Below are 26,806 nucleotides of genomic sequence, written 5' to 3' on the forward strand. Positions count from 1 at the left end.
CTCCTGAATGAAAGACAGGATATAAATATAATAAATAACAGCCTAGATATCTGCAAAATGAAGATCTTCATAACTGTGAAAGAAAAAAGTGTCATCAACTTGTTAAAAAGCCATAAATAATCAATTTTAAATAATTTAAAGGAGAAGAATTTAGAGGAGAAGAAAACTTTCAAAAAAAAATTAAATTTAGTGATAGCTTGAAATATTGTGAAATGTAAAGCAAAAAGTTGAGGTCGTATTTTTTTTATTTTACTGCACTGAAAAAAGTTGGAAATCACTTTTTCTCTCTCTTTGCACTTCTCTCTATTCTCTAACTTTGTTTTTTTGGTATTTTTATTTTATAATGAAACATAAAAAAATTGTGATACAAAAGAGAAAAAAGATTTGGGTAGCTGATTATTATTGGATCAGGGCTTTTCTTTGTCAAGCTATTCCCAATCATTTTCATGTTTGGTTTTTCTTTGTCAAGCTATTCCCAATCCTTTTCATGTTTGGTTTTTTTTTAATTATGGTACTTGGTAAACATCGTTTGGTTTATTTATTTTATAAATAAGACATTTATTTTATATATCTTGAACATGCCTACCAAATAAACTGAACTGAAATGAACTAAATGGCAACCTTGTCCTTGATCTGCAAAGTGATTCCATATTTTGTCTCAAGTTTCTAGCTAGAATCCAGATATTACCATCAAAGTAAACTATTTTCCACCAACCCATAAGTGAACAAACAAACAAACAAACAAACAAAAACCTTGGCCATTAAGCCTTCCTTCAATCTATTCAGGAGTCTTCCAAATTCCAGGCTGAAAAGCATAAATTAACCATGTACAAAGAAAGATGATATTTTAATTTTTTCAATAATCAGGCATGTTTGACTTTTGGTTCCTGATCGCGGCATTTGCAGCCATCTACACAGACTGCTCTCTTCACCAGCTGATTTCTGTCTGCTGGTAGACCCTCAATTGGGTCGAAAAGCCACCCTGGAGGGGCGGCTACTGTTGAGGAGGTCCTCGTCGACCGTGGAAGGGCAGCAGCTCCTTCCGTGGTCTGAGATTTCTCCTTAGGGCCGACGGAGGAAAGATCAGCCAGTAACATGGCTGATCACCTTGCTGCTATAACCAGAAGTCAGAAGAACATCTAAGTGCAAAGAACCACTGTGGTTGATCCAAGTGAGATTTTTCCTTTCCTCTCTTAGTCCTTTTTTTTCTTTTGGGTCTCCTGTAAAAAGCATTTCTTGGAACTATTTCCCTGTTTTAAGAGAGCAGCGTTTCTGAGTGGGAAGAATAGCTGTGAGATGGAATGAAAACTCACTTTAATTGACTTTGGGGTCTGGAAAAAATTCCTATTATTGAATTTTACTACTGGATTCAGCATATATCTGAAAAATATTTTTTTGCTGTTTTTTTCTTTTTCTGATTCTGACAATGTCATCTTTGGTATCTGGGAAGAGTTTTTTATAAGTCTACTGAGGACACCTTGTGGAGAAATTTAAAATTGCAATTGTGTTTGTTTTCTGTCTGATGATGAGATTGGCCTTGACCTTTAGATCATCATAAAGGAAAAGACAAAGAAACTTAACAGCTGTTAATTTGTGGGGGTGGACATTGGTTAAATGTTTTTGACTACAGCCTCCAACAAAAGATAATAGGCCTGGTCCTCGTTACTATTAAAATGGAGAAATCTTATTTACATTTCAATTGTAAACTCATACTGGAAAAAATCTGTGAAGCTATTGATCAAATATATTGCCAAATAAGAGAGAGTACTACAGAAATAAAAAACAGAAACTCTATTTTGAACTTACAAACTGACTTTCAGACTTTATCTGAATATGCTACAGAACAAAAAACAATAGAAGAGGAATTAATCATCACTAAAGAAAATTCTATTTCATCTTATATACAACCGATTGAGATATTTGACGATCAAAAAATGACTATAATTAAATCATCTATAACTTCAAATCTAACAGAAATGGACTTGCAATTACAATTGATTAGGAACTATGACAATTTTGATAATCAAGTATTAACTAAAAAATTGGTTATGATTGAGTGCCCTATTCAGCAGAGTCAAATGTTGAGGCTTGAATCTTTAAAACAACAAAGGATTACTTATAAAGGTCTCAGGTCTTCAAAACAGAGGAGGGGATGCTCTCTCCTGACTCAGATGTTATCACAAGGAATAAAAAGTGATCTATTTGTTGACATAGAGGCTTTGTTATGGAAAACGGCCTGGCACAAAAAGAAAACCAGAATAAGATTTAAGAGTATGATCTAAAATGATATATAATGGGTTTGAGGCTTCTTAGATACGGATTGACTTAAAGTTTAAGATTGGTAAATAAGATACCAGAGATCCTGATTGAATAAAGACTAGTTAATTGTGATGTTAAATAGAGGTTTGTTTTTTGTAGTAATATGTGCATGATGGATATAATAATTACTGGATTGGATTTAAATGTTATTGAATGAGTTAAAAGAATATTATATAGATTTTGATTGATTAATAGATTATAGATGTAAAATAGACTAGAAATGTATTTTTGGAGCAATGTTTTTGCTTTTTAGGTAGGATAGCTATTTTGGTAAAGGAAAGAGAATAAGATGGATTTTTGATAAAAGAAGAAATTATATTAATAAATGAGTTACTGATTATGTTAAAGAAAAAGGAAAGGAAAGACACCTGAAGTGTTAGTAATATGGTTATTTAAGCCAATTGGAATATGGTAATTGTAAACAGTAAAGCTTAATACAGGATTTTGACTTATATAAATGAAATGTTATTGATGATTGTTTTGATTGACTGAACTTTATTGAAAAATATATGAATCTGAATATATTATATTATTTGAGGGAACAGAGAAGGAGCTCTTAATGATTTAATTTGAATTAGATATATATGATTTTGATTTTGTATGATTGATTACCCTGTCACCACGTTGTTTCTCAAGCATTTGGTTGTAAAAACAAAAACGCTAATAAAACTTGTATTATAAATAATCAGGCAGGTTTGTTGGTTCTATCTTAATCTCATTTTAAGGAAAGGAAATGAATCTTAATAAAATATAAGAGTGGAAATTGTGCCCTGAACTTGCACTGATTCAAGTTTATATATTTAAACAGCACATGGCACATGGTATGTTAAATATGCTCTCTACTCAGTGAAAAATTCATTAGCAAATCTCCTTTTTAAAAAATAACTTAAAGCTTCCTGGAGAGAAGCTTGAGAGTTAGGATAGTGAACACCTTCAGAGAAATAGACACCTTATTCTGCTCCTAGACACCTTAAAAGACAGTCACCCATTAACATCTGCAGTGAGAATAAACAGATCTTTGCAAAAGTTAAAATGGCACAATCAATCATGGCAAGAAATACACTAAAGATGACATGACCATTCAGCTGTATGCCATTTAAGCAGCTACTATGACCTACTTTAGGAAATTTAACTGGTTTGTCAGAAGAAGTCAGTCAGAGTGCATTGCACTGCTTTTTACTTGATTTGCAGTAATACAGCAAAAACATAATCTTCCAGGTTTACATAAATTCTTGAATAATAATCATAAATGACTATAAACATTTGTCCTAGGATTACTAGACACAATTAACATGGAAAAATAAATATGGAAAAATATTTATTTATAAACATTGGTTTAGACAATCCCTGCAGCCAATCCTGTAATTTGATTATAATGTCACTGGCTTACGATAATGTCTTGATGCAGTAATCAATGTACTATGTTACAACTCAGATAATACTTATTAACTGGCATTGCAGTTCTTAAGATTGCTCAAAAAAAAAAACAACCAAGCTTCTTGCACAATTGTGTGGTTGTTTTTGTTGAAAAAATTTCTAATGTTGATATTCTGCTGGATACAGTTACCTGATTTATATTCTACAAAACGAACACAATAGAATGGATATCAACTGCAAAATATGATGTTATAAACAGTACAGTTCAATGTCACTGTTTTATTCATTATGAGCCATGATCTTTATAAACCTTCTCCAGCCGAGGTGGCGCAGCAGTTAGAGTGCAGTACTGCAGGCCACTTTAGCTGACTGTGTTCAGCAGGTCAGCGGTTCAAATCTCACCGGCTCAAGGTTGACTCAGCCTTCCATCCTTCCGGGGTAGGTAAAATGAGGACCCAGATTGTTGGGGGCAATGTAAATATATATATATATATATATACATTGCTTACTGGTGTACACCGCTTAGAGAGTGCTTGCACTTAAAGCGGTATATAAGTCTCATAAATAAATAAATAAATAAATAAATAAATAAATAAACCTGTTTCACTCCAGAAGTTTTGGAATTGCATTTCCCAGAATTCCCAGCCAGCAAAGGCCAAAGGTTTTAGCCAAGTGTCTGGAAATTCTAAAAACTAAAGTTTGGAAGGCACCAAGCTGGGAAAGGATGACTTATGTGGTTATTATTCATGACATTTAAAGCAACCCCTGAGATTATTAAAAGAGACAAGGGGGGGTTATCTGTCTGAATCAAAATAAATGAAAGATGAGCTCAAAACCTGTATTGGGATATCTAATATCATTTTTCAATTATAGTTTTTCACAGAAATATTTAGAAGCATTAAAGACTTCTACAAACATATTTTACAAAGCAGTAGTCTCCAACCCCTGGGTCACAGACCATTTTCAGAACCAGGCTGCACAGCTGAAAATGAGTGGGGAGGCAAGTGAGTGAAGCTTCACCTGAATTTGCAGCCACTTGCCATCACTAGCATCACCACCTCAGCCCCATCTTAGATCCTCAGACGTTAGATTTTCATAGGAGCCCAAACCTTACTGAAAAGTGCACATGTGAGGTTCCTCCCCCACCCACTCCCTCCATGAAAAAATTGTGGGCCATTATTACAAAAGGTCAAGAACTCCAATCAAAAATAAATGTTGCTTATTTACATGAATCAATGGGTCTCACATCTGAATCTCATTTCATGGAGTTCCTATAAAGCAGGGGTCTTCAAACCTGGACCTTTTATGACTTGTGGACTCAGCACACTGACTGAGGAATTCTGGGAGTTGAAGTCCACAAGTCATAAAAGGGCCAAGGGCCAAGTTTGAAGACCCCTGCTGTAAATAAACTTACACATTAAGAAACTATGTATTTTGTATAATATACCATAATTTACCTAGTAGAGTTATTGTAGATGGCTGAAATGAAGAAAGATTCTCATATAACCCACCTTGAACTTTTGAAATATAAAACTATAAAATAATAATATAAAAAAATAAAATGTCTAATTCCTTGAGATTTATTTTCTCTGCTTCATAATGTTTAAGACAAAATCTTGCTTAAACCAAAGCCATACACATTCTATTCATGGTGAAGGCAGATGGATTTTTAAAATACTAATTTATGTTTTAAACAATCCTTTATTTTTCTGATTAACTTGAGAAATCAAAAACAAGCAAAAAAGGGGGATTTGGAAATGATGAAAATTATATATGAAATGTCTTTCCCTTCCACTTATCTCAGTTGCCATATTCTGTTTTTTTCCATCTATATTTTGTATCTATATTTTCTTTTGGACAACTGAACCCATATAATTTTATTTGTGTCTTTTCTTCCAGTCAATGGAATACTGTTCCTTTCATTTAAATTCTAAGATCATTTTAGTTCAAGAAAGTAAATGTGGCAAAGAAAGATACCCTCTAAAACACAGATACAGTAATACATTTGAACTCTGTGAGAGAAACAGAGAATGAATTGCATATATATCAATTTTGTATAAAGACTTATCAAATTAGAAAAGAAATATAAGATGGAAGTGCATCTTTTCTGTCATCCCCATTTCTTAAAGTTTCCAGGCACCAGATAATTACATAGTAATACCAGAATTGTGATCATCACATAACTTTGTCAGATGCCTAGAACCATGAATATGGTCAGCTGATACTGCAGAAGCCTGTTAGACAGAGGGGAAAGTACGGCCCATCAATTTGGAGAGGTTCTCCTATTTTACCATGAAGTTACACAACCCACACAACCATGAAGTTATACAATCTCCTGCAAGACTTAATTCAGAAGGATAAAGAGTCTTCTCTTTATCAGGCAGCTCCCACAGGTCAATAATAAATACCCCTGGTAATTAACCTGTTGGGGGGTGTAGGGATTTAGGCTACATTTGGGTTAAATGCTACTGAGTAAAATTTACTGACTACACGTACTTATTCTGATTAGCTATCCTGTCCAGCAGAAGCAAAAAATATTAGCTCCATCCCCACAGCACCGCTCATTTCTTTTTTGAAAGAGTGTTCAATGCACATTCACAACAAGCCATCAGTCAGCTAAGCAATGATTTGGGGGGGAGCTGCTAAGTAAGATGAAAGAGTCATTTCTCCCAAGAGCTATTGAAAGAGTCAGTTCTTTTCTTTCGTGTGCAGTTTCCTCCTCCCACTGATCAACTGTTTAGTGGCTTCATGGTGTTCTTGGTAACCTAGCAGCAGAAGCTACCACCATTTTTTTTTTCTTCTCCAGGAAAAAAAATAGACAGGGTGAGAAAATTGTGTTGGACGTCAGAAGACACAGAACTAATCCAAAGAAACACATTGTGAACTGCACTGCTGCCAGCATTGCTGGAGAAGTGTGGAACATTTTCTTCCCTTTTAAACTATCAAGTTGTCAGCTTAAGAGAAAAAACACTACTTTAACATAAATTTAAAATCTGCTTTCTCATGGATGGGCTGAGGGGCTAGTATAAATATTTTAGTAGTTGCCACAAAGAAGAGAGAGTCAAGCTATTCTCCAAGGTACCTGAAGGCAGGACAGGAAGCAATGGATAGAAATTGATCAAGGACAGAAGCAACCTAGAACTAAGGAGAAATGTTCTGAGAAACCAATTAATCAGTGGAACAATTTGCCTCCACAAGTTGTGAATGCTCCAACACTGGAAGTTTTTAATAAGAGACTAGACAACCATTTGTCTCAAATGGTATTGGGTTTCCTGTCTGAGCAAGGGGTTGGACTAGATAAACCCCAAGGTCCCTTCCAACTCTATTATTGTTATTTTTATTGTTATTGTTAAATGTGTTATAGAGAGTGTTTGTAATATGGTCACAGCAAGTGGGGCAAAATCCGAAGGCACATCAACTTTAATAAAAACCATTCTACTAGAGCAAAACTGATGCAATTTTCATTTGTTTTAGTGTTTTGCATAGAAAATTTACTGCATAATCTTGATTTTTTTTTTTAATCTGCATTCATTTAAAAAGCCCTATTCTGTGTGGTGGTTCCCTTGTTTATATTAATGACTATGAGGTTTGTGACCAACACTTTGTTTTTCAAAATTAAATTGCAAATGAATAAATCCATGAGTGTAGTAAATGACACAGTGAAAAAACACCTGAATCAGGTAATAGAAGCACAATCCAAACTTTTAAATTATGCCAGATGGAGGCTATAAAAAGAAACAACCCTCCTCCGCTTTGCAATCCTATTTCGTTAGCTGAAATCACTTTCTTCCAGCTGTTTCTGAAGACTGCCAATGTAACACAAATATATCATCAGAAGAAAATGAGCAGAAAGGATATTGGGCATGAATTATATACAAATCCAGAGCACAATAAGGAAACAATCACAATGCCAGCACAAAGTAGGTACATCCAAATTCTTATTCTGTAAGCTGCTTGGAGTTATTCTTATTGAAGAATAAACATATCATCCTGTTTTGTAAGATGGCTTATAGAAACCCATGCAAACATGTTCATTAACAAACTGATCATACATGACAATATTCATGGCAAAATACTGCCACTGTTTTAGAGTTCATTGGAAACTATCTACTAATGAATCAATTTGTTCAGTTCAGATCAATCTTGGAAAAAATACTATACTGTTCAGATCAGTATAGAAAAATAATGATACAAATATATGTTGGCCATATTCAAGAGAGTTTAGGATTTGGTTTGTGATTTGAACTTGGGTCTCTTTTTTAATTATATAAACTTATAATTTTATAAAATAATTTATAATTATTTTTATAATAGCAAAAACAGTGGTTCCTTGTATGATAGCAAATAATGCTGTACAAACCTCTTTGAAAATGCAAAAGACACTTGCTAATTAATAAAGAATAGGGTTAGAGACAGGAAGGAGGCAGAGAAGCCATGCTCTCTGGAGAACTCCAGAATACAGTTATAAGATTTGTTCTTTTGTGTATATATGTAATACTGAGAAACAATTTCACATTTATAGACAGGGCTCAGGAAAGCAAGAAATTACTCATGTTTTTCATTGTCTTCTAAGGAAACAACCATTCATTAGCTTTAAAAATATAAAATGTTTTCTTATAGATGATAGTGAGGTAGATTGTATGTGTGTATGTATTCACAGACAAATATAATCCTAATATATTACCTGTGGATTGAAATTATTTTAAAACATGTAAGTTAAGAGCACATTCTTCACTTAAGTCTTGAGTACAGTGAAACTTATCCCACAGAAACTGGGTATAAAACTTCAAATTAAGATGTTCATTCTTTTCCATGCTGCTGGATCACATACAGTATCTGGAAAACAGGTATTTATGCTTCCAAAGTGGCTTCCATAGATTTCTCAGACAACAAAAACTATATTGTTTTAATAATAGGTCTGCATTCATGCAATCTGGGATTCATTTAGACTTATGCAAACATTCAGCTTCTAGATTAGTTCTCTTTAAGTAGATAATGATTATAGGGGACAAAATAAATTCTTGGATTTCATCTTGAACTTTTATATGTAACACTATATCTACACCTTCAAACTTCATCTAAAGGATCTAAAGCTGTTGGGAAAGTTCTCTTTAAGATTCACAAGATGAGTATAAAAATGTGGAACAAATTGATTATCATCCTACTCATGCCAGGAAATTAGAGAAAAATCCCATTCCCTTTTATTAAAAAAGCACCAATCCATCAGGACAACTTAATACAACATTCAAACTGCATTAAGTTTTTGACAGTTATATAATTGTTGCCTGATGTTACCATATTGGTTCTATGTACTTTCATTTAAATCATGTGCTATTGGAGCAAACCCCAGTTTGCACTGTTCTTAATTTCATTTTTTTCCCTGTCAGGCATCAAGTTCAGCTATTGCTAAGTATAAAAATATTTAAATGAAGTATTTACCATAGCATACAAATACCATGCCACTTTTTCATAAAGTTGTGTTAGTAAAGAAAAATGGTCATGCTTTTGTTCTTCTAGTGAAAACAGAGCATCGTAAGAAATTGTCTTTGAATTTTTTCTAAAACTGATGACCAACTCTGGAAAATCCCTTTACGTGTGTGAATCTCTCTGACTTTCATTGTGTAGCTGATATATTTGGATGAGAGTGTAGGAACCCCTGAAGCATGAAATGAATTGATGCATAAATATATCCATTGCAGATATTAATCACAAAGAGAGATGGAATTAATGCAAGAGATGTAAACATTTTCCCAAAAAAGTTGCATGCAAAATGTGAGGGAGATTTTTGGTAAATAAAAAATACTTTAATAGTCTATTTAAAAAAAAGAAAATGTGATTATTTGTCTCCACAAGACTAGAAAGAATCCTAATTAACAGAAAACATCTTCTACAGTGAGAGGCTGTAAAAATAAAGCAAACCAATTCCTAGAGGGGTTTCAATTTTTGCCTTAAAATCAGCAACAAGTTGACAGACTGTTCAATTCTTCACACATTTCATTACTAAAATAGCCCATTTCCCCATAAAACTAACAAGGCATAAAGGTGACCAAACTTCTATTACCTAAAGCTAAAGATTTTACGGCTATGTTTCTTCAAATTAAATAATTGTTTTCTGTATTCCCCCATCCCCATGGTTTAAATATATTATACATTGTTAAAAGGATTGCAATAAATTTCTGTCAATATACAAATATTTTAGAAAGAGGCATTTCAAAATTTTCAGCAGAAATATTTCTGTGAACAATTTGGAAACTGACATTAGTTATCATTCCATTGTTGAAATATTTTATGCACTTACTTCCCTTTCACACTATGGAAATATTGCAAGAAAAAATATTGATGAACTATAAGGTAGAAGTTATTCCATAGTTAATGTGAGCTTGAGTAAATTACAGACATGGATGCACTCATACCTGGAAGTATAGAAGTATTCATGTGAAATGCTCCACTCTCTATTGTCTTGAATGATAACATTGACCTATAAAGAAATTCCTTTTGTGCACTGCTTCAAACATGGGATCCAGAATCAAAAGCTATTCATTGATGAGTCTCTTTTGTTTTTAATAGTTTGAAGGGTTTTTTTCCACCCTTACTTTTACTGAATCACAATTTAACATTTGGATAAATTTCAGATATGAATAAAGAAGCAAATAGTTGTTCATAGATATGATCTCAAATTTCCTAAATAATAGAGGATGCTGTTCATTAATTCAGAAGCATGCTGCTTCCATTTTCAACCAAAATGGGTCACACTTGGGCTGAGTAGATTTGATTGAATTAACATTTAATAAAAATAAAATATAGCTAATATGATTTCTGTTCAGTCATGTTTTAATTATGACTTCCTATTACATTAAAAATGTGGTAAAAAAATTCTGAGGGCTACACCAAAGCTTTCAGAGGCTGCGTATAACCTTATGACCTCAAGTTCTACAATAAAACAATTGTCTATATCACAGATACTATTTTAAAATTTCCTTTGTGCACTAGTCAAGGAAGGAAGAAAGGAAGATAGGCAGGTTTTTACAGTTTTTCAACTTTAAAATCATAAAATAAAGGTAAGCTTTGCTTTCCAAAGTTCTGAATGTTTGACAATTTATTCTTTTTCTAATTAAAATATCCTTTCTGACATATGTCAAACCATGAAACTCTTATAAAAATAACATAGATGGGATTAAACTGGTTAACAGTGAAATTGGCATCAACTAAAATTAACTTCAAGTTCCATTAGTATTAAAAGGACCAATTCAAATTAATGTCTGTTTATGACTCTGTCCTTGGCTGTTCTTTAAAAATCAATTCAAGCCTTTCTGAAAAGATATATTGGCACAAAACTATGACAAATGATTATGTAGATAAGCTATGTTTCTTGGAAAATGGGAAGAGGATTTCCTTAAATTAGTTATTTTCGTTTATATCATATATTACATTTCAAAATGTACAGACACCCAATGTACTTTTTAAACAACATATACATGTGAGCTTATAGAGCCATTATAAAAAGTTTTTGATTCTAAATTAAAAGCCATAGAAATAGAATCAAAATAATGGAGGTTGATAGTACAGTCAGTGCTTATTTTCATAATTATTGACAGCTGTATCTTTGGCATTGGAAATTCAGTACAATTTTCAGAAAAAAAAATGGTGTTGCTTACAGCTTTTTAAACAAGGACAAACAGGATTGACCAAAGTACAAAATTTGGGGGATTATTATTAAAGATTTATTATGTTATATATTTTTAGGTTAATTTAAGGACCCTGAATTACCTTCTCATCTTAGGGTATGGTGCAGACTGTATGAATTCATTTAAAAATCAACTAAATGGTACCACGTTTCCCGGAAAATTATATGTAATATAATATATATTTTTATATTTATTTAGAAGCTTTGAAATAGTACAGTAAACACTTTGCAACACGGTGTATAAACTACAGAATGTCTCTGATATTTTATGGGCCTGCAGATTAACAACATATTCAAGACCCACAGGTGAAAAGAACATGATTCACAATTCCTTTTGTAAAGTTTGAATAGTCTGGGGAACACTTGATCACACAAAAATAATATAAAACAGTCAAGTTTAAAACAGTGATATTGCATTTATAATGCACATTTCCTTTGTTTAAAATCTGTACGATTGGCTTCTTGTGGCGAATATAAACATCTAAAGGGCTCAGTGACATTTTGGAGAGAGAAGAGAAAGAAGGAGCTATATAGTGCTGTAAACAGGCACACACTGATCAGAGAGGCAAAATCAGTTGCCTCTTTAAGTTTCTATAGTTCCATACATTTCAACTCATTTCTCAGGCCTGCTGAGAGCAAGTGGGTCCTACTATTGGCCATAATGTCTCCAACAGCACAATATTTCTTCAGTTAACAAAGAACTGGATGGCCAAGATAATGAAGTTGAAAAGTTGATGCTTTTGTTGGTCGAATTTTGTGCAAATCATGCTGCTTCTGGTAAGTCCCGTAGAATTGACTAGCATATCCTTTTCCGTGCTATGAAAAAAAGTGAAAAAAACTTAGATAAGTAAACATTAACATGTTAACATGCAGCATTATTTATTAACAAAAATAATAAATTATGAGATAACTTAACATTAACAATAGTCATTTCAGACTACTTTATTTCAATTTTAAGAAATAGTGTTCTTAAAATTATCAAATTATCCCCTCCCCAAAAAACTATAAATTACTTATAATAATATTTATTTAAAAATCTTTTAAATTTATATTTCACTGGATTATTATATTATATCCAGAAAAATTCTTTGGCAGTAGACACTCTTCCCCTTCACTTTTTCAAACTTCAGATATCTAATTTGGTGAGATGATGATAGGACTAGCAAGGACTAGTAAGTGGAATGTTTAATGATATGGCTGAAGGATCCGACCTTCCTTATATTACTTGAAAAAGCCTGAGTAGGTTCAGAGTTGGAGTTCCTAAATGTAAACAATATGCTCAGTTGGAGGCTTTTAACGGATAACAACACGCTATGGGAATGTGGAGAGATGCGAAGCTCGGCCCATCTGCTAGTATGTCAACTATTATCAGAAACATGTACCGATAATTATTTATTTTTGGCCAATAACAAAGCCAAGAAGTGGCTTCATTCTGGCAGTTTAAAGTTTGATCTAGTCATGGAAGAAGAAGAAAAAGCAATGACAATGTTTTCTATTTAAATTCATTATTATACTGATCAGTAAAAATAAATTTAAGATATACTAATATTATAATCCAATCCTAGAAATTACTGTAAGACAAATAGTATTCTAAGGTCAAAATTATATGAAAAATATCAGACAGAAGAATATTAGATCTGAAGTGACTAGATTATCTTAATGTAATATTCTTTAAAGAGAATAAACTATATTGCACAATTTAAGAATTATCCCTCTGAATGTTAGAGACTTTTACAATATAGGTCAATAAGCAAGTTTTACTGTATATATCAATAAAAAAAACATGTTTGGAAACAATTTGTATCCCAATCATTCTCAGTTTCCCAACATATCTCAAAACCTATCTCATTTTTGTTAATTTCTGGTATAATTAATTCCCTGTCAAAAATCTAATTCCCCCCCAACACATTTGTTCTCATAACTATCATGTGAAGTGAATAAATGAAAAGATGGTCAGTCACCTTTCCTCAACATATCTAGAATTTATCTACTATTATAAATAATTATAAAATAAATAAAATGATCTATCTATACAAATATTACAATTATTCAAATACTGATTAGAATATGAAAAGCACATGGATAGAAATGATAGAGAGAGATATCAATAGTATGATATAGGTCCACTGAAGTCTCTCCAAACTCCATCTGAAAAATTATTTCCAAGTGGTTAAACTGAAGATGCATTGCAAGAATAGTATTATATAGTTATACATTATACATTTTATATATTCCTTATAGTAATCAAAACTAAATATTTCAGTAGAATTTATTTTGAACATCAGGGCTGGAATTCTTCCCATATTTAGCTTCATTTAAATTCCAGTGAAATAAGTAAAGCAATGTAGTTGTGACAATGATTTGTGATTTTAAATAAATAGTTCTAAATTGAATAATAAGCATTATTATATATAATGGCAAAATCTATAATGCTTTTGGAAGGACAGTATTAGGACATATCAATTAATAATTATAATGAAATCAAACAAATTTGACTATAATTTCAAGAATCATGAAATCTGTGGTGGTGGAGGTGATTGTGTTTAAAAGCTCTTTTATCTAATAAGATAGCTGGAATCAAAAGCAAGCTTGTGATCCTGTTAGAGCTAGTTATTCAAAGGGGGAAAAAATCTTCTGAACATTCTGATGTTTGATGTTTAATAGACTTCAGATGCAACTGACAGAACGTATACAATGTATGTTCCTGTATGTACATTAAAATCCCATTCACCATTTTATATATGTTAAACTACATTATACCCAATATGCAGTGGTGGGATTCAGCCAGTTCGCACCAGTTCGGTAGAACTGGTAGCTAATTTTTTGTTGTCCAGGTCTAGAATGGATGTCCGGAAGCAGCATCCACACAGAGAACCGGTTGTTCACATATTTGAATCCCACCACTGCCAATATGGATTTAGTGAACATTCTCTTTTAACAGACACTCCTTCCATTAATCTCTTAAACTGAGGTTCACACTACAACAAATATATCAAGTTGATCAATCAAGAAAACTGTAGGTGGAAAGAGGATAGTTCCCTTAAAAATAAACTATTTTTTCTCATCCATTGGAACAAAAACTACAAAGTTATTGAGATAAAATTTTGTCTTTAACGTAGTTTACTTAAATATAAAAAAGGAAGAAGACTTGCTTTCTAGTTGTATTTCTTACAAGAATCTGTTAAAATCATTGACTAGATGGCAGGCCTTTTCATTAGTAGCCACTCTTCCTTCAGGGGTACATTAAGCATTACCGTCTGTGTGTTCTGCAAAGCCTTGAAGATCAAAATGTTCTAATATGTTTTTGACCTTAGATAACCTTTAATATACAGTATTATATTTAGTATATTGTTATTTTTTGTTGTATCATGCATTGCCAGAATGACTGGAACAGATTATAGAAAGTATAAATAAATATTTATTAGTGCTATGCAAAGCCATTTAGAGGGATTTACAAAGAACTCATTTGAATGCACTGCTTTTAGTATCAAATACCTAATCCATGAAAGATCCAACATAGTCTGTAGAGGACTGTCTTCTGTTGTCTGAGAAAATACATTTTCTCCCATTGGTAATGTCATTTTTGTATGCTCTTGCATGTTCAGATCACTTGGGAAGGCCCTCAAAACAGCTATACTGGGTCTATGGGAAAACACAGCACTTCAACAGTTATGTGAAGTCCTACTAGCAACCACTTTATCAAATATATACTGCTTTGGCATGTTTATATGCACACTGTTATATGTTCTTCATGAACAGTGTAGTTTTTATGCAATTCTATACGTAACTATATAGTATGAGATTTGGTGCTCTCATGCAGTTGGCGCATGAGGATGTACACTACTGAAATCAATATAGGTTATTTCCCATGGCCACAAGTTGGATTACTTTATTAAATATTGTGTGAGATCACTCATAATGCACAAAAAATCCTTAAAACAAAAGTTCATAATCCTTATATAATTTATTATATTCACATATTTCTTATTAGTGAAAGTAGTGTCATTTACTATAAATACTATCATGTAGTATTTCAAACATTTGTACTTGTATGTGTTTTAAATCACATTCCAGGTCACTTTATTTTTATATTATGTATTTTAAGTCAGCCTTCCAAAATGCATAGATGTAGACTAATTAAGTCACAAAAACGGAAATGTCATGAAGGCCCCACAGAAATTCCATTGAAATTAATAAATGTTATATTCATGTAAATCTATTTTCCCAATCTGCAGACTCCAGAACATATTCTGAGTCAACCTCCTCAAACAAAAATAATCAGAACCTGCAATTTGAGTCTGGTTCACAACAGGCTTTGCCCCTAATCCATTCCTTTTCTTTCTTTTTTCCTTTTTCTTTTCCTTTCCCTTTCTCTTAGCTTACCATTAACCTGAAAAGTAGTAAGTACAATTATATTTATATTTAGTCCTACAGCTAAAATGTAGCCATACAATTCCTTCAGCTAGAAGACACATGGGAGCTGTACCTCCCCGATGGGATCAGTAATTAGTCTTCCATTGTTCTTGCTAGTCCTATCATTATCCCACCAAATTAGACATCTGAAGTTTGGAAAAGGGAAGGGAAAGAGTGAATACTGGGAAAGATTTTTTCTGGATACAATATAATAATCCAGTAAAATATACTTTTAAAAAAATATAAAGAAATATTACAAGTAAGGAGGAATGTTGTCCATGGGATCATGATGGGTCTGACACGACTTCGCAACTAACAACAGCAATCTATAATTTTGGGGGGAAGGGGATAATTTGATAACAATATTATTTCTTAAAACTGAGATAAACATGAAGTCCGAAACGACTATTGTTAATGTTAAATTATCTTATAATTTATTACTTTTGTTAGTAAATATTGCTGCATTTTATTCATTTGGTGCTTATGTGGACTGTAGTATAAAAACTGAATAGTGAAACTGCTTCCACAATCTGAAAAAGAAATAGAATCCTACTCAAAATTATGGCATATAAAAGATTTACCAGTTTCTTTCTATCTGAGCCAAATTGGCTAGAGGCTAGACTTAAGTCAACTTAATAGGAAGAAATTCGTTTAAATTTAAGGATTTGGTTTTAACTAGATTTATCTTATTTATCTAAATAAAAATATCTCTCATCACACAAGCATCATTAACAAGAACCAATACCTCTGCAGTTCTTGGGGATGCTGGAGAAGTGAATTATAGACTTAAGCATTTACTTTTTTTATTACCAGCTTCAGGCACAAATGTGTCATGATCCATCTGTGGCTTTCTATGTGGAAAATATTCTTCTAAATTCTAATTAAACAGTATGTATGTATGTATGCATGTTATCTGTATCTTTACCTACATAGTATTTAATTTGCTTGACCATTAACAAGATTCCCTCGAATGATTACTGCAGATATATGCAAGGTTTTTTTTTCTCATAGAATGCCCAGAACGGAGTTCTGGCACCTTTTTTGGATGGAATCTTGTAGGGTAGGCAAGGCAGGTTGTATGACGTGTGTGAGTTCCAGCACCTTTTTTTTTTTTTTTTTTTAGAAAAAAAGCACTGGGTATATGTAAAACCTGTATTTAAAGACTACTAGGATACAGGCAATCCTTGACCTACAACAGTTCATGTAGTGACCATTTGAAATTATAACGGCACTGAAAGAAATTACAGGATTGTTTTTCACACATTACCGTTGCAGCATCCCCATGGTCATGTGGTCAAAATTCAGACTCTTGGCAACTGACTCATATTTATGATGGTTGCAGTGACCTGGTCATATGATCATTTTTGTGATCTTCCAATAAGCAAAGTCAATGGGGAAACCAGATTCACTTAACAACTGTGTTACTAACTTAACAACTGCAATGATTCACTTAACAACTGCGGCAAGAAAGATTGTAAAATGGAGCAAAACTTACTTAACAACTGAGTTGTTAAGGACTACCTGAATTTCTTTCTGAGTATTTCTATATTTTTTTTCCCAAAAGCTGATTCTCTGAAACTCATTTAATTTATTTTATATCCTATGGAAGAATCTTTTCCTGTTCTCCAAACTCTAAAAGAATATGATTGGCCTCTATAGTGGGAGCATAATTAATCTTGTAGTTTTCTGCAAGCACTAAAATGTGCCAATATAGAAAATTTGTCTCAACCTGTATTATTATCCTTGCTTTACAGTTGGGGAAATAGAGTCAGAGAGGTTATGTGGAAAGAAGAATTGTTCTGTAGTTAAAGGAGAGAATATGAACATATCTGAGCTATGTCTGGTTTTGCCTTTTGCAAGGAGGGAAAGAAAAAAGGAAATAAAATTACATAAAAATCTAAAACCGCAATCCTATATACTCACTTACTTGGGAGCAAATCCCATTGAACTCAATGGGGCTCACTTCTGGTAGGAATATATAGGATTGCACCTCACACCTCTCTGTCCCTGATTCCCCCATCTGTAAAAGGAGAATAATAATGCTTACCTATCTCACAGAGGATCTGCAGTTCTTTAATCACTATTCTGTTATAATCCACTTTGTGATCCACAAATGGCAAGGCCTAGAGAGGTGGAAAGCATTATGATCAGTATAAGAATTCATAGAAGAACCAAGAATTCTACGATCTCAAGTTGTCTCTTACAAAGAGCTTTATAATCTCTTCATTATGAAAATGAATGGAAAATAATAATAATGTTCATCTCTAAGCTGATGGCTTAGTTTGAAAGTTATAATTAGAAAATTTAAATAAAAATGACATATTTATACTATATATATATATATATATATATATATATATATATATATATATATATATATATATATATATATGATTTGGTAATAATATTTAGCAATAAAAACAACACAGAAAGGAATAAATCCACAAAATATAGGCTTAAAAACAAAAACTTTTTTTGAAAGTTAACACAGACAATTTTAATGACATAATAAATTCTACACTAATCTGTCTAAAAATTCTATTTAAGATAATTTTTTAAAAAATATATATATAGTATAATGCAATTTTAATTTGAATGCCAATATATGGTGCAATATATAATAAAACCTTTATTTTCATTAAGAATATGTTTATTAAATATATTTGCTGTCTTTGGGTGCTCATCAACATGAAACTAAGAGCATGTGGACTAATTTCCTAGCAATACAGTCCTCATTATGTCTCCTTTCCTTCTCTCATATGTTGATTATGACAAAGAAAGCCTGCTGTGTATTACCCCAAGTCCCCAATCACATCTCAATAATAGAATTCTGTCTTCCTGTCAGTTGAAAGCCAAGACAATAAACCATGTTCAGAACTTGCTTATTTCATAGTCCATTGTTCCAAGGGGCAAATGAGCCAAACATACATAGAAAATATATCCATGAGGAAAAAAACAGCTTTATTTTATCAATAGGTTTATACTGTATTGTCAGCTTATCACTGATAACAGTGTTGCAAATTTTGAAAAAATAGAGATCCTAGGTAAAGCTGATAAGCACATTGAAGAAGTGATAGTGTGGCCATTACAAGCATTTTCAGAAGAAATGGACTATCTGGAACTGTGGTAGCCAGGATTCAGATTGAGGCACAGAGCAGAGACTGCATCAGTTATTCTTACTGATGAGTTTGAGTAAAATAAGGATGGTAGTTACTCTTATACTGTTTAGACCTCTTAGGGATCTTTGTTGATATCTTCTATATTATCTGCCTATCTTGGAACATGTTTTATTGTAGTTCCACTCCCTGAATGAGTGGGTCCAGATATTGGTTGGGAGTAGAGATATTGAGCCAGCAGGCACTTCAATATGAAGAGCCCCAGGACTTCTTTATTTTCTGTCACATTTAATACTTACACAAAAAAGTAGGAAAAGGCCATCCATCAGTATGGGTTGAGATAGAAATATGCTGGTGATACCAATTACACATGATAAATTGGTAATTACAATGGCCAGAATTCTATTTCTTGGTCATTGGCTGGCTATAGGTTTTTCTCATGTTCCTCAAGATTATTTTCACAGTCCATTAGAAATGCTGATTCTGGGGTGATATCAAGTTTGGCTTCTAATGGGGATCTGCTCTATCTGAAAGTGCACTTTCAAAGAAGGAAAGTATGGGTCCCTGAACTCATAGCTCAGAATATGCATCTCTGAGCTCCCAGGTCCTGCTGGAGATATTGGCCAGGAAGGTGGTACGAAAACTGTCATCTTTCCTAGACAGCTGATGACAGCCACTCATGATCTTATTACCCTATCTATGGATGGCCACAATGTGCTGTATATGGGGCTGTATATGAACCTATTTTCCTTGCCTTAGACAGCTACTTGAGCTCTGTTTTTTTTTCCCAGAAAGTGTCTCAAAATTAAATAGCCAAAGTTAAATTTGAGCCAAATACTCCAATATATTATGACATTATTCTATTGTTAAATACTACATTTTGAATTAAAGTGATTTATGAATACATTAAATATTTTTTAAAAAACAATGCTAAATGTGTATAAAGAAAAAAGGTAGTTTTTATATTTGTTTACAGTCAAATTATCAGCATCAAAATCTATGGTTCTTGACACTGTTTATCTGAAAGGAAAGCACAGGGGTTTTGAAATCAATAGTAGGAAACTTCAAAGTCAAATGTCACAAAATTTGTACTATCTTTCAGCTGACATTACAACTATGTGCTGAGGATAGAAGTTTTATCAATCCGAAAAAATATGAAGGGAAAATTAATGGGATGAGCTGATTTCTTTAGAAGGAAAAATAAATCTGGCTGCATAAGTTTAGACCAGATCTAAACTTGCATGTTTCTGTCCCAGCAAAAACATTATCCTTTTCCACACTGGGCAACATTTTTGTTATTACACCACTTAGACAAAGCAGCACAACTAGCATGGCAACTTATTATTTTGATACAAGAAAATGTTGCAAAAAAAAAAAAAACTGTAGTGTAAGGCCTAGAATTATTTTTTTTTTAAAAAATCACTTGTATCACCACCAACCTAGATGAAAATCCAAACAAAACCAAAAAATAATGGAAACAATTCTATGTCATCACCCATTAATATTTAATATTTAAGTATAGCTTTGAGTTATATGAAGAGTGGTTTTGCCTGAAAAGTAGAACTACATCTTCAGTCCATGCTTAAAAACTATTTTTTTGAAAACCTCAGTTCACCAAATATCTCCCCTAGGGCTAGAGCAAATTAAAATTTTTATTTCTGTAAATCTATGTCCTACCGACTGTTCCTCAAGACAATTTGTTCCAATTGCTACTCTCCTTCAACATTAAAATGCTTGTCTTAACTCCTAGCAAGAGATTACTGCCTATCTTGAGAGATGTTTTCAGATTAGTAAATATTACTGCTGTTCTGTGTTCATTAATTGGCTTTCCCAATGAAATCTTTCTTAGAGAAGAAAAATAAGAGGGAGAGTTAACTAAATAAATACGATTATTCATACTGTATATATGTTATTAAAATGAAACTTTAAATTTCCATCCAAGTAAAAATGTAATACTGCTCTTTACCTGATTTGATAATTGCTGTGTCCATTATAGTTTCTTTCTGTTCTTTTCTGGGATGGGTGAAGGGGGGAAAAAGCCTAAGTGAGTTTTCAAAGCAACTAACTCCAACATCTTGGGAGACTAAGAAAGATATTCCTGTATATCTTACAAAGTGACAAAGGAAAGAAAGATTTAAATTTTAGCTGTAAGGCATGCCATGACAAAAAAAGGTATTGAAAGAAAAGTCTTCATCAAGGTCCAGTCCAAGCCACGAATAAACAAAATAGAGACTGCTTTAGAAAGAAAGTTGTAGTTTATTGAAGAGCAGAACCACAAGACATGAGGCTCTGGAGCAGCTGAACACATGTTGCTGGGAGTGGTGTGTTTTATACCTTCTTGGGCTTTTGAGGTTGTTTCCTGTTCCTGTGGCATGAACTTTGACATGAGGTTCAGTGTGTCCTTTTGGTATTCTGATGGTAGGTATGTAGATTTTAGGTCTCTTTGTCTTTCTAATCTCATCAGCTTCTAGTTTCCTAGCTCCAACCTTTTTGAAAGGATTATCACATCTGCATTTCTAAAGACCTGGTTTCTGCTGAGTTTCTGCCTGAGGGGAGGGAGAAGTTTCTGCCTTTTAAAAAATCTTCTCTATTATTCCTTTGGGGAAATATATTCTGCCTTTTTAATATCCTCCAAAATATTTCTTTCTCTGGATTCTTCCCACAAAGGTAATATGTATAAGATCCATATGAGATCACAACTCCAAAGTTCAAGAATCTGCTCTTATATGGAACAGCACATTTCTATGCACAGATTGGCTGCAAGGTTTTTATTTTATTTATTCATATATATACATATAGATATAGATATAGATATACATATACATATACATATACATATACATATACATATATATATATATATATATATATATATATATATATATATATATAGGTCTTTGGTTGTTCGGGTTTTCTCCCGCGTAAAATTGGAAGTGTCTTGGCAACGTTTCGACGAAGTCACATTCGTCATCTTCAGGCTGGTGTTTTTAGCTTCTTGCTTTGAGCAGCAATGTGTGGTTTTAGCTGTTTCTTCCTTTTAACTGCCAGTGAGGGTATGAACTGATTGGATGGGAGCTTGGCTGTGTTCTGATTGGGTGGAGGTGTGTTCTGAATGGTTAGGGGCTTGGCTGTGCTCTGATTGGCTGGGGGAGTGTTCTGTTTGGTTGTGCTCAGGTTAGTCTGAGTTGCAGAGGGGTTTAAGATTTTGGGGTTAGGGAGTCGTTTGTCAATAAGGGCAGGTTTCCAAATGGCTGGTAGGCGGGAGGTATCATCTCGCTTGTTCATGCTGTGTGGGCGTTTTTCTATCTCGATGGCTTCTCTGATTATTCTGTTATTAAAATGTTCACTTTTGGCAATGGTTCTGGTATTTTTAAAGTCAATTTCGTGTCCTGTGGCTTTAAGGTGTTGGACCAGGGAAGATGTTGGTTAGACTTTATCTGGGGCTCGATAGCCTTTTTGGACGTATTGGTCCAATGTTCCTAGATGGAACTTTGAACACCAAGGTCTATCAGAAGCTCACTTATACGGATCAAATCCTCCACTACCATAGCAACCATCCGGCCTCCCATAAAGCCAGCTGCATTAAGACCTTGTTTAAACGGGTGCAATCACACTGCAGCACCATGGAGTCTAAGGCAGAAGAAAGGAAACATCTATTCCGCATATGCCGGATGAATGGGTACCCCCTAAGGTTTATTAAGCGATACAGTATGGTATCAGACCCCCGAAACGGACAGCAAGGAGAGGAACCCCTGATACAAACCGTACGGGTGTCTCTACCGTACATTAGTAATGTGTCAGAAGCCACAGCCAGGCTTCTGGCACCCCACAATATACAGGTAGCCCACAAACCTACTCAGACCCTATGAGCTAAAATGATGCGCCCCAAGGACCAGCTCCCTACCACCGAGAGATCAGCTATAGTTTATAAGATCAACTGCACAGGGTGCCAGAGTAATTATGTAGGCGAGACCTCAAAAAGACTTAAGACTCGTCTACATGAGCATAGGTTGGCTATTAGACGAGGCGAACAACATTCGCAGATTTGGGCCCATGTAGCAGAATACGATCATTGCTTTGATTTTGAGAATGCCCAAATCTTGGCCAATGACACGACAAAAGAAGGTCGCCTACTGAAAGAGGCATAGTTTTCAGGAACGGAGTCCATCAATCGGCGCATAGACTTGTGTGCAGCGCACCAAGCTCTGAAAATGTGGAGTGCCAGCAACTGTACTAACGTCTGGAGAGGACCCAATCAAAAAACTTGTAATCAAAAAAATACCGCCCGGCCTCCCTCCTGGCGTAATTACACCGATGGAGCCTCTATTGACAGCTCCTCCCTCCCGGACCGACAACAGACTAACTTCAGCGGACAACTGCGGCTAGGTTTGTCACGACCCGCCGGGAACAGACTCTTTTTGGGACGGAATGGAGATGGAGTGGGGCTTGAGGAACCGGAGAGAAAACGGAATATAATAAAGTCTAATGAGGATGATGAGAACGAGGATGAATCCCCCCCCTGAGGATACTACCAGGCACATTATGATAACCCGGTCGCAGTCGAGCAGAGGAAGGCACCCCCCTCTGACATTCTCAACACAAAGCTGCGCAGTGAAACAGCGACTGCAATTAAAGGGGAAGAGCCCCGTACGGAGTGAGAATGGAGAATTGGGGATGAGTGGGAATGGTGCTTACCGACAATGGGTGGAACAACAAGGCACTGACAATGGGACAATGGCAGAAAACATCCTGAGTGTGCGCGAGGGAGAGAGCGTTGAAACAAACAGTAGATCATTCAGGAGAACTCACGGGAAGGGGAGGAGGAATAGCATGGGCTGTGACTATGAGCCTGCGTTACAACCCCGAGGGATAGATAAACAAGATCAAAGTGGTCTTGGGGCTTGCAGGGATATTGGAAGCAATTTAAATAATTGCCCACCCCCGCTCCCTAAGGGAAGCCATGTGTGAGATGGTGGGGGAGTTATGAGCAGGGGAGGAGAAAAGATCCTGACCCCCAACCTGACCAACCCTGAAACAGCTAACGGAGTAACGTATGACAGAATGCAAATTAGCAATGGAAAGAGGATAGGTGCTGATGTGGCGTGTGTCTTTCGGACTCAACTCGATCAGCTAGGGCCGATGACACACTCCAGGAGCCGGAAACAGGCATTAAACAACTGTATATAAGACTTCCCCCGGCGTTTGCCTTTTAACGCTGACGATGTCAAATGTATTTGACGAAAGCTTGGTGGATTAAATTCTATTTTTGGATAGATATTCTCTTGGTGATCATTATTTTGACTATATACACACACACACACACACACACACACACACACACACACACATATATATATACACACACACACACATACACACACACACACACACATCAGATTAGTTCTTTAGTGTGGTATACAGCAGCTTGAATAGCTCTCTCACTCACTCACTCTTGCTTTCTCTCTTCATAAACATCCTCTCCAAATTATTGTGTGTGAATTAAAATTGTATCCCTTTTTTCATGGCACTTTTGTCTTTGAGAACAAATACTGCAGGTTGCATGCAGAAATAAGTAAAATATTTCTTAAGAGATGAATAAGGTGGGATAATTCTATTTTAAAGGGATGAGTACTGAATCTTACCTAAAACTGTATAACTCTAATGCTGCTTAGAAGAGTGGCATATTTCTTCAAATTTTGCAACATAACAAGCATTATTTCCACAGCATTATTTCAAGAAGGGAAAAAAAAAAGGAAAACAAGATGCCTGCAATTTGCCAAGCTAAGGTACATTTCCAGCTTATTCCAAAACTTAAGAATGTATCCACTTTATAAATGATATTTTCCATTTCACTCTTTTTAAATATGTAAAGTTGTCCCTTTAAAAGAAACGAAGAGAAAAAGATTGGGCTGAAAGATTTGGCACATTTTTAAAAACTGAGCAGAAATTGAACAATGTGTTGTATAACATAGAAACCAGAGAAGAACCATGTTTAATTTCATAGATTTGCCTGATGCATGCATTAATCATCAAAACTACATAGTAATTAGGATACCATATTAGGGCTGAGAATTTCAAATTCAAATATGCATTACGTGACTTTGGAGCAACAGTTTGATATAACCTAACTGCCTTTTTAGAGGCTGTTGTGAAGATTAAGTCTATCCCCTCCACTCTGCAGAGTGCTTCTAAAATATAGAAAGCTCCCTCTGTAGACACTGATTCACTATACAAGCAGTATAGAAAGAATATATTGGGCAGAGCTAATATGTACTCACATTCTATTGCTTTAGGTGTTTGTATAGCTGGCTATGTCTTACCTGTACCTGTAGTTCTATGTTTTTGTCCCCAGCTACTTTTCATCTTACTTAAATACACATTGTCTGTGCAGTAGAATTAATAACTGAACAGAATATCTGGGTTAGTGGTTAACATTTCTGAACTATTGCATGTTTTTCTCCCAGCAAAAACATCCTCCTCTTCCATATTGGGCTACATGTCTCAAAAAATCACCAAACATATAACAAATACTTCAGCATCTGCCATACCATTTTTGCCCTCCACAATACACCATTCTACTTTTAAATTCATAAAACATATTACAGCAGAAAAAAAAATATTCAACAAGTAAATTATTTTGTAATGGGTTGAAATGGAAAGAACTCAAGAACATTTCTAATGACATTTTAGGACAGAAAAGAAGAAAAGAAGAAAAATGGTTTGGTGAAATGATTCAGACTGAAGTTTTAAGGTTCATAAAAACATCAATGCCTTTATCTGATACTATAATAGTAACATGATACTTCCTGGCTCTATACATTTCTATACAAGAAAGCAGAATATATTTATCTTTCAATCACTGGTAGATCGATATAAGCCTGTATAAATAGTTCACTACTTAGAAGAAAAGCAATAGCCTAGTAATCAAGCACATGTATTTTGTGTGGAAGATCTCAGATTCACATTTTTGGGAAAGAATATTGCCCACTATATAGGTCAACCACTGCCAGTCACTGTAGACAAACTATGTGGAATGAACCAGGAATAAAAGTCAGTACAAAACAATTTTCTAGATTCTTCAGTTCTAAGGAAACAGAAAGTGAGTTCCTAATTCCGAACTTAAGAAATGAAAATTGGGAATGGCACAAAGTATGATTTTTTTATATATATATAAGAAAATTATTAGATTGGTTTTGTGCTAGACAATGACCTGTGATTTTAAAAAAAATCATTTCTGTATTGCTTCACAGGCTTAACAGCATTACAAAACATCATGACATAAAAACTGGCAGCTTTAATTCCGAGAAAAAAACCCGCATCAATTCTCTCAAAAATGCAACTATTACATATTTAATTTTGTTCACTGTTATGATCTTTTTACTTATGCATTTGAAGGGAAGCATATACTCTTGATAGCTCACATTTGAAAACATACTCCATAATTTTAATTTAAAATATTTGCAAACTGTTTTTCTGAATATTAATCTTGATTTTAATCCTTTTTTTCCTTAAACAGGCTATTATTTTTTGTTCTTATACATATGAGTTTTTATTGTGAATTACATTCTTAGTGTTTGAGAGCATTTGAAATCTAAAGATGGGGGAAATGAAAGAAATAATATGCAATAAAGCTAGCTGAATATAAAAATGTTTTATATGCATATTTTATGTAAGCTTTATCAGTTTTAATTTTGTTATCCAACTTTTACTCATTTACATGCTTGATTAATCTCATATATTCTATAAAGGTAAAGGTATTAAACGTATTACTTTCTCTTCCAAATTTTCTCTGCAACACCTTAACCCCAGCATATCACCCAAACAAACAATATTTGTTCAATTATTTAGAGTTGCTGAAAAACATTTGAATAGTTCACATGATGCCATATGTAAAAGA

At 33.9% G+C, this 26,806-nt stretch overlaps 1 protein-coding gene across 2 annotated transcripts in view; it reads right to left on the reverse strand.

Annotated features, from left to right (window-relative positions):
- Nucleotides 1-9,509: 9,509 nt before the first annotated feature.
- PCDH10 (protocadherin 10) overlaps nucleotides 9,510-26,806 on the reverse strand; it is a 53,848-nt gene continuing 36,551 nt past the window's right edge. The window contains exons 5-6 of one of the 2 annotated variants that reach the window (XM_039327340.1): nucleotides 17,841-17,916; nucleotides 9,510-12,196 (exon numbers count right to left, since the gene is read on the reverse strand). In XM_039327340.1, coding sequence (XP_039183274.1) covers nucleotides 17,882-17,916 — 35 coding nt within the window. In that variant the 3' untranslated portion in view covers nucleotides 9,510-12,196; nucleotides 17,841-17,881. The remainder of the gene's footprint in view (nucleotides 12,197-17,840; nucleotides 17,917-26,806) is intronic. The other variant, XM_039327341.1, reaches the window with a different exon arrangement.

Source organism: Crotalus tigris, unplaced genomic scaffold, assembly GCF_016545835.1.
Source record: "Crotalus tigris isolate CLP2741 ecotype Arizona unplaced genomic scaffold, ASM1654583v1 scf7180000024359.8030256, whole genome shotgun sequence".
Classification (NCBI taxonomy): Eukaryota; Metazoa; Chordata; class Lepidosauria; order Squamata; family Viperidae; genus Crotalus; species Crotalus tigris.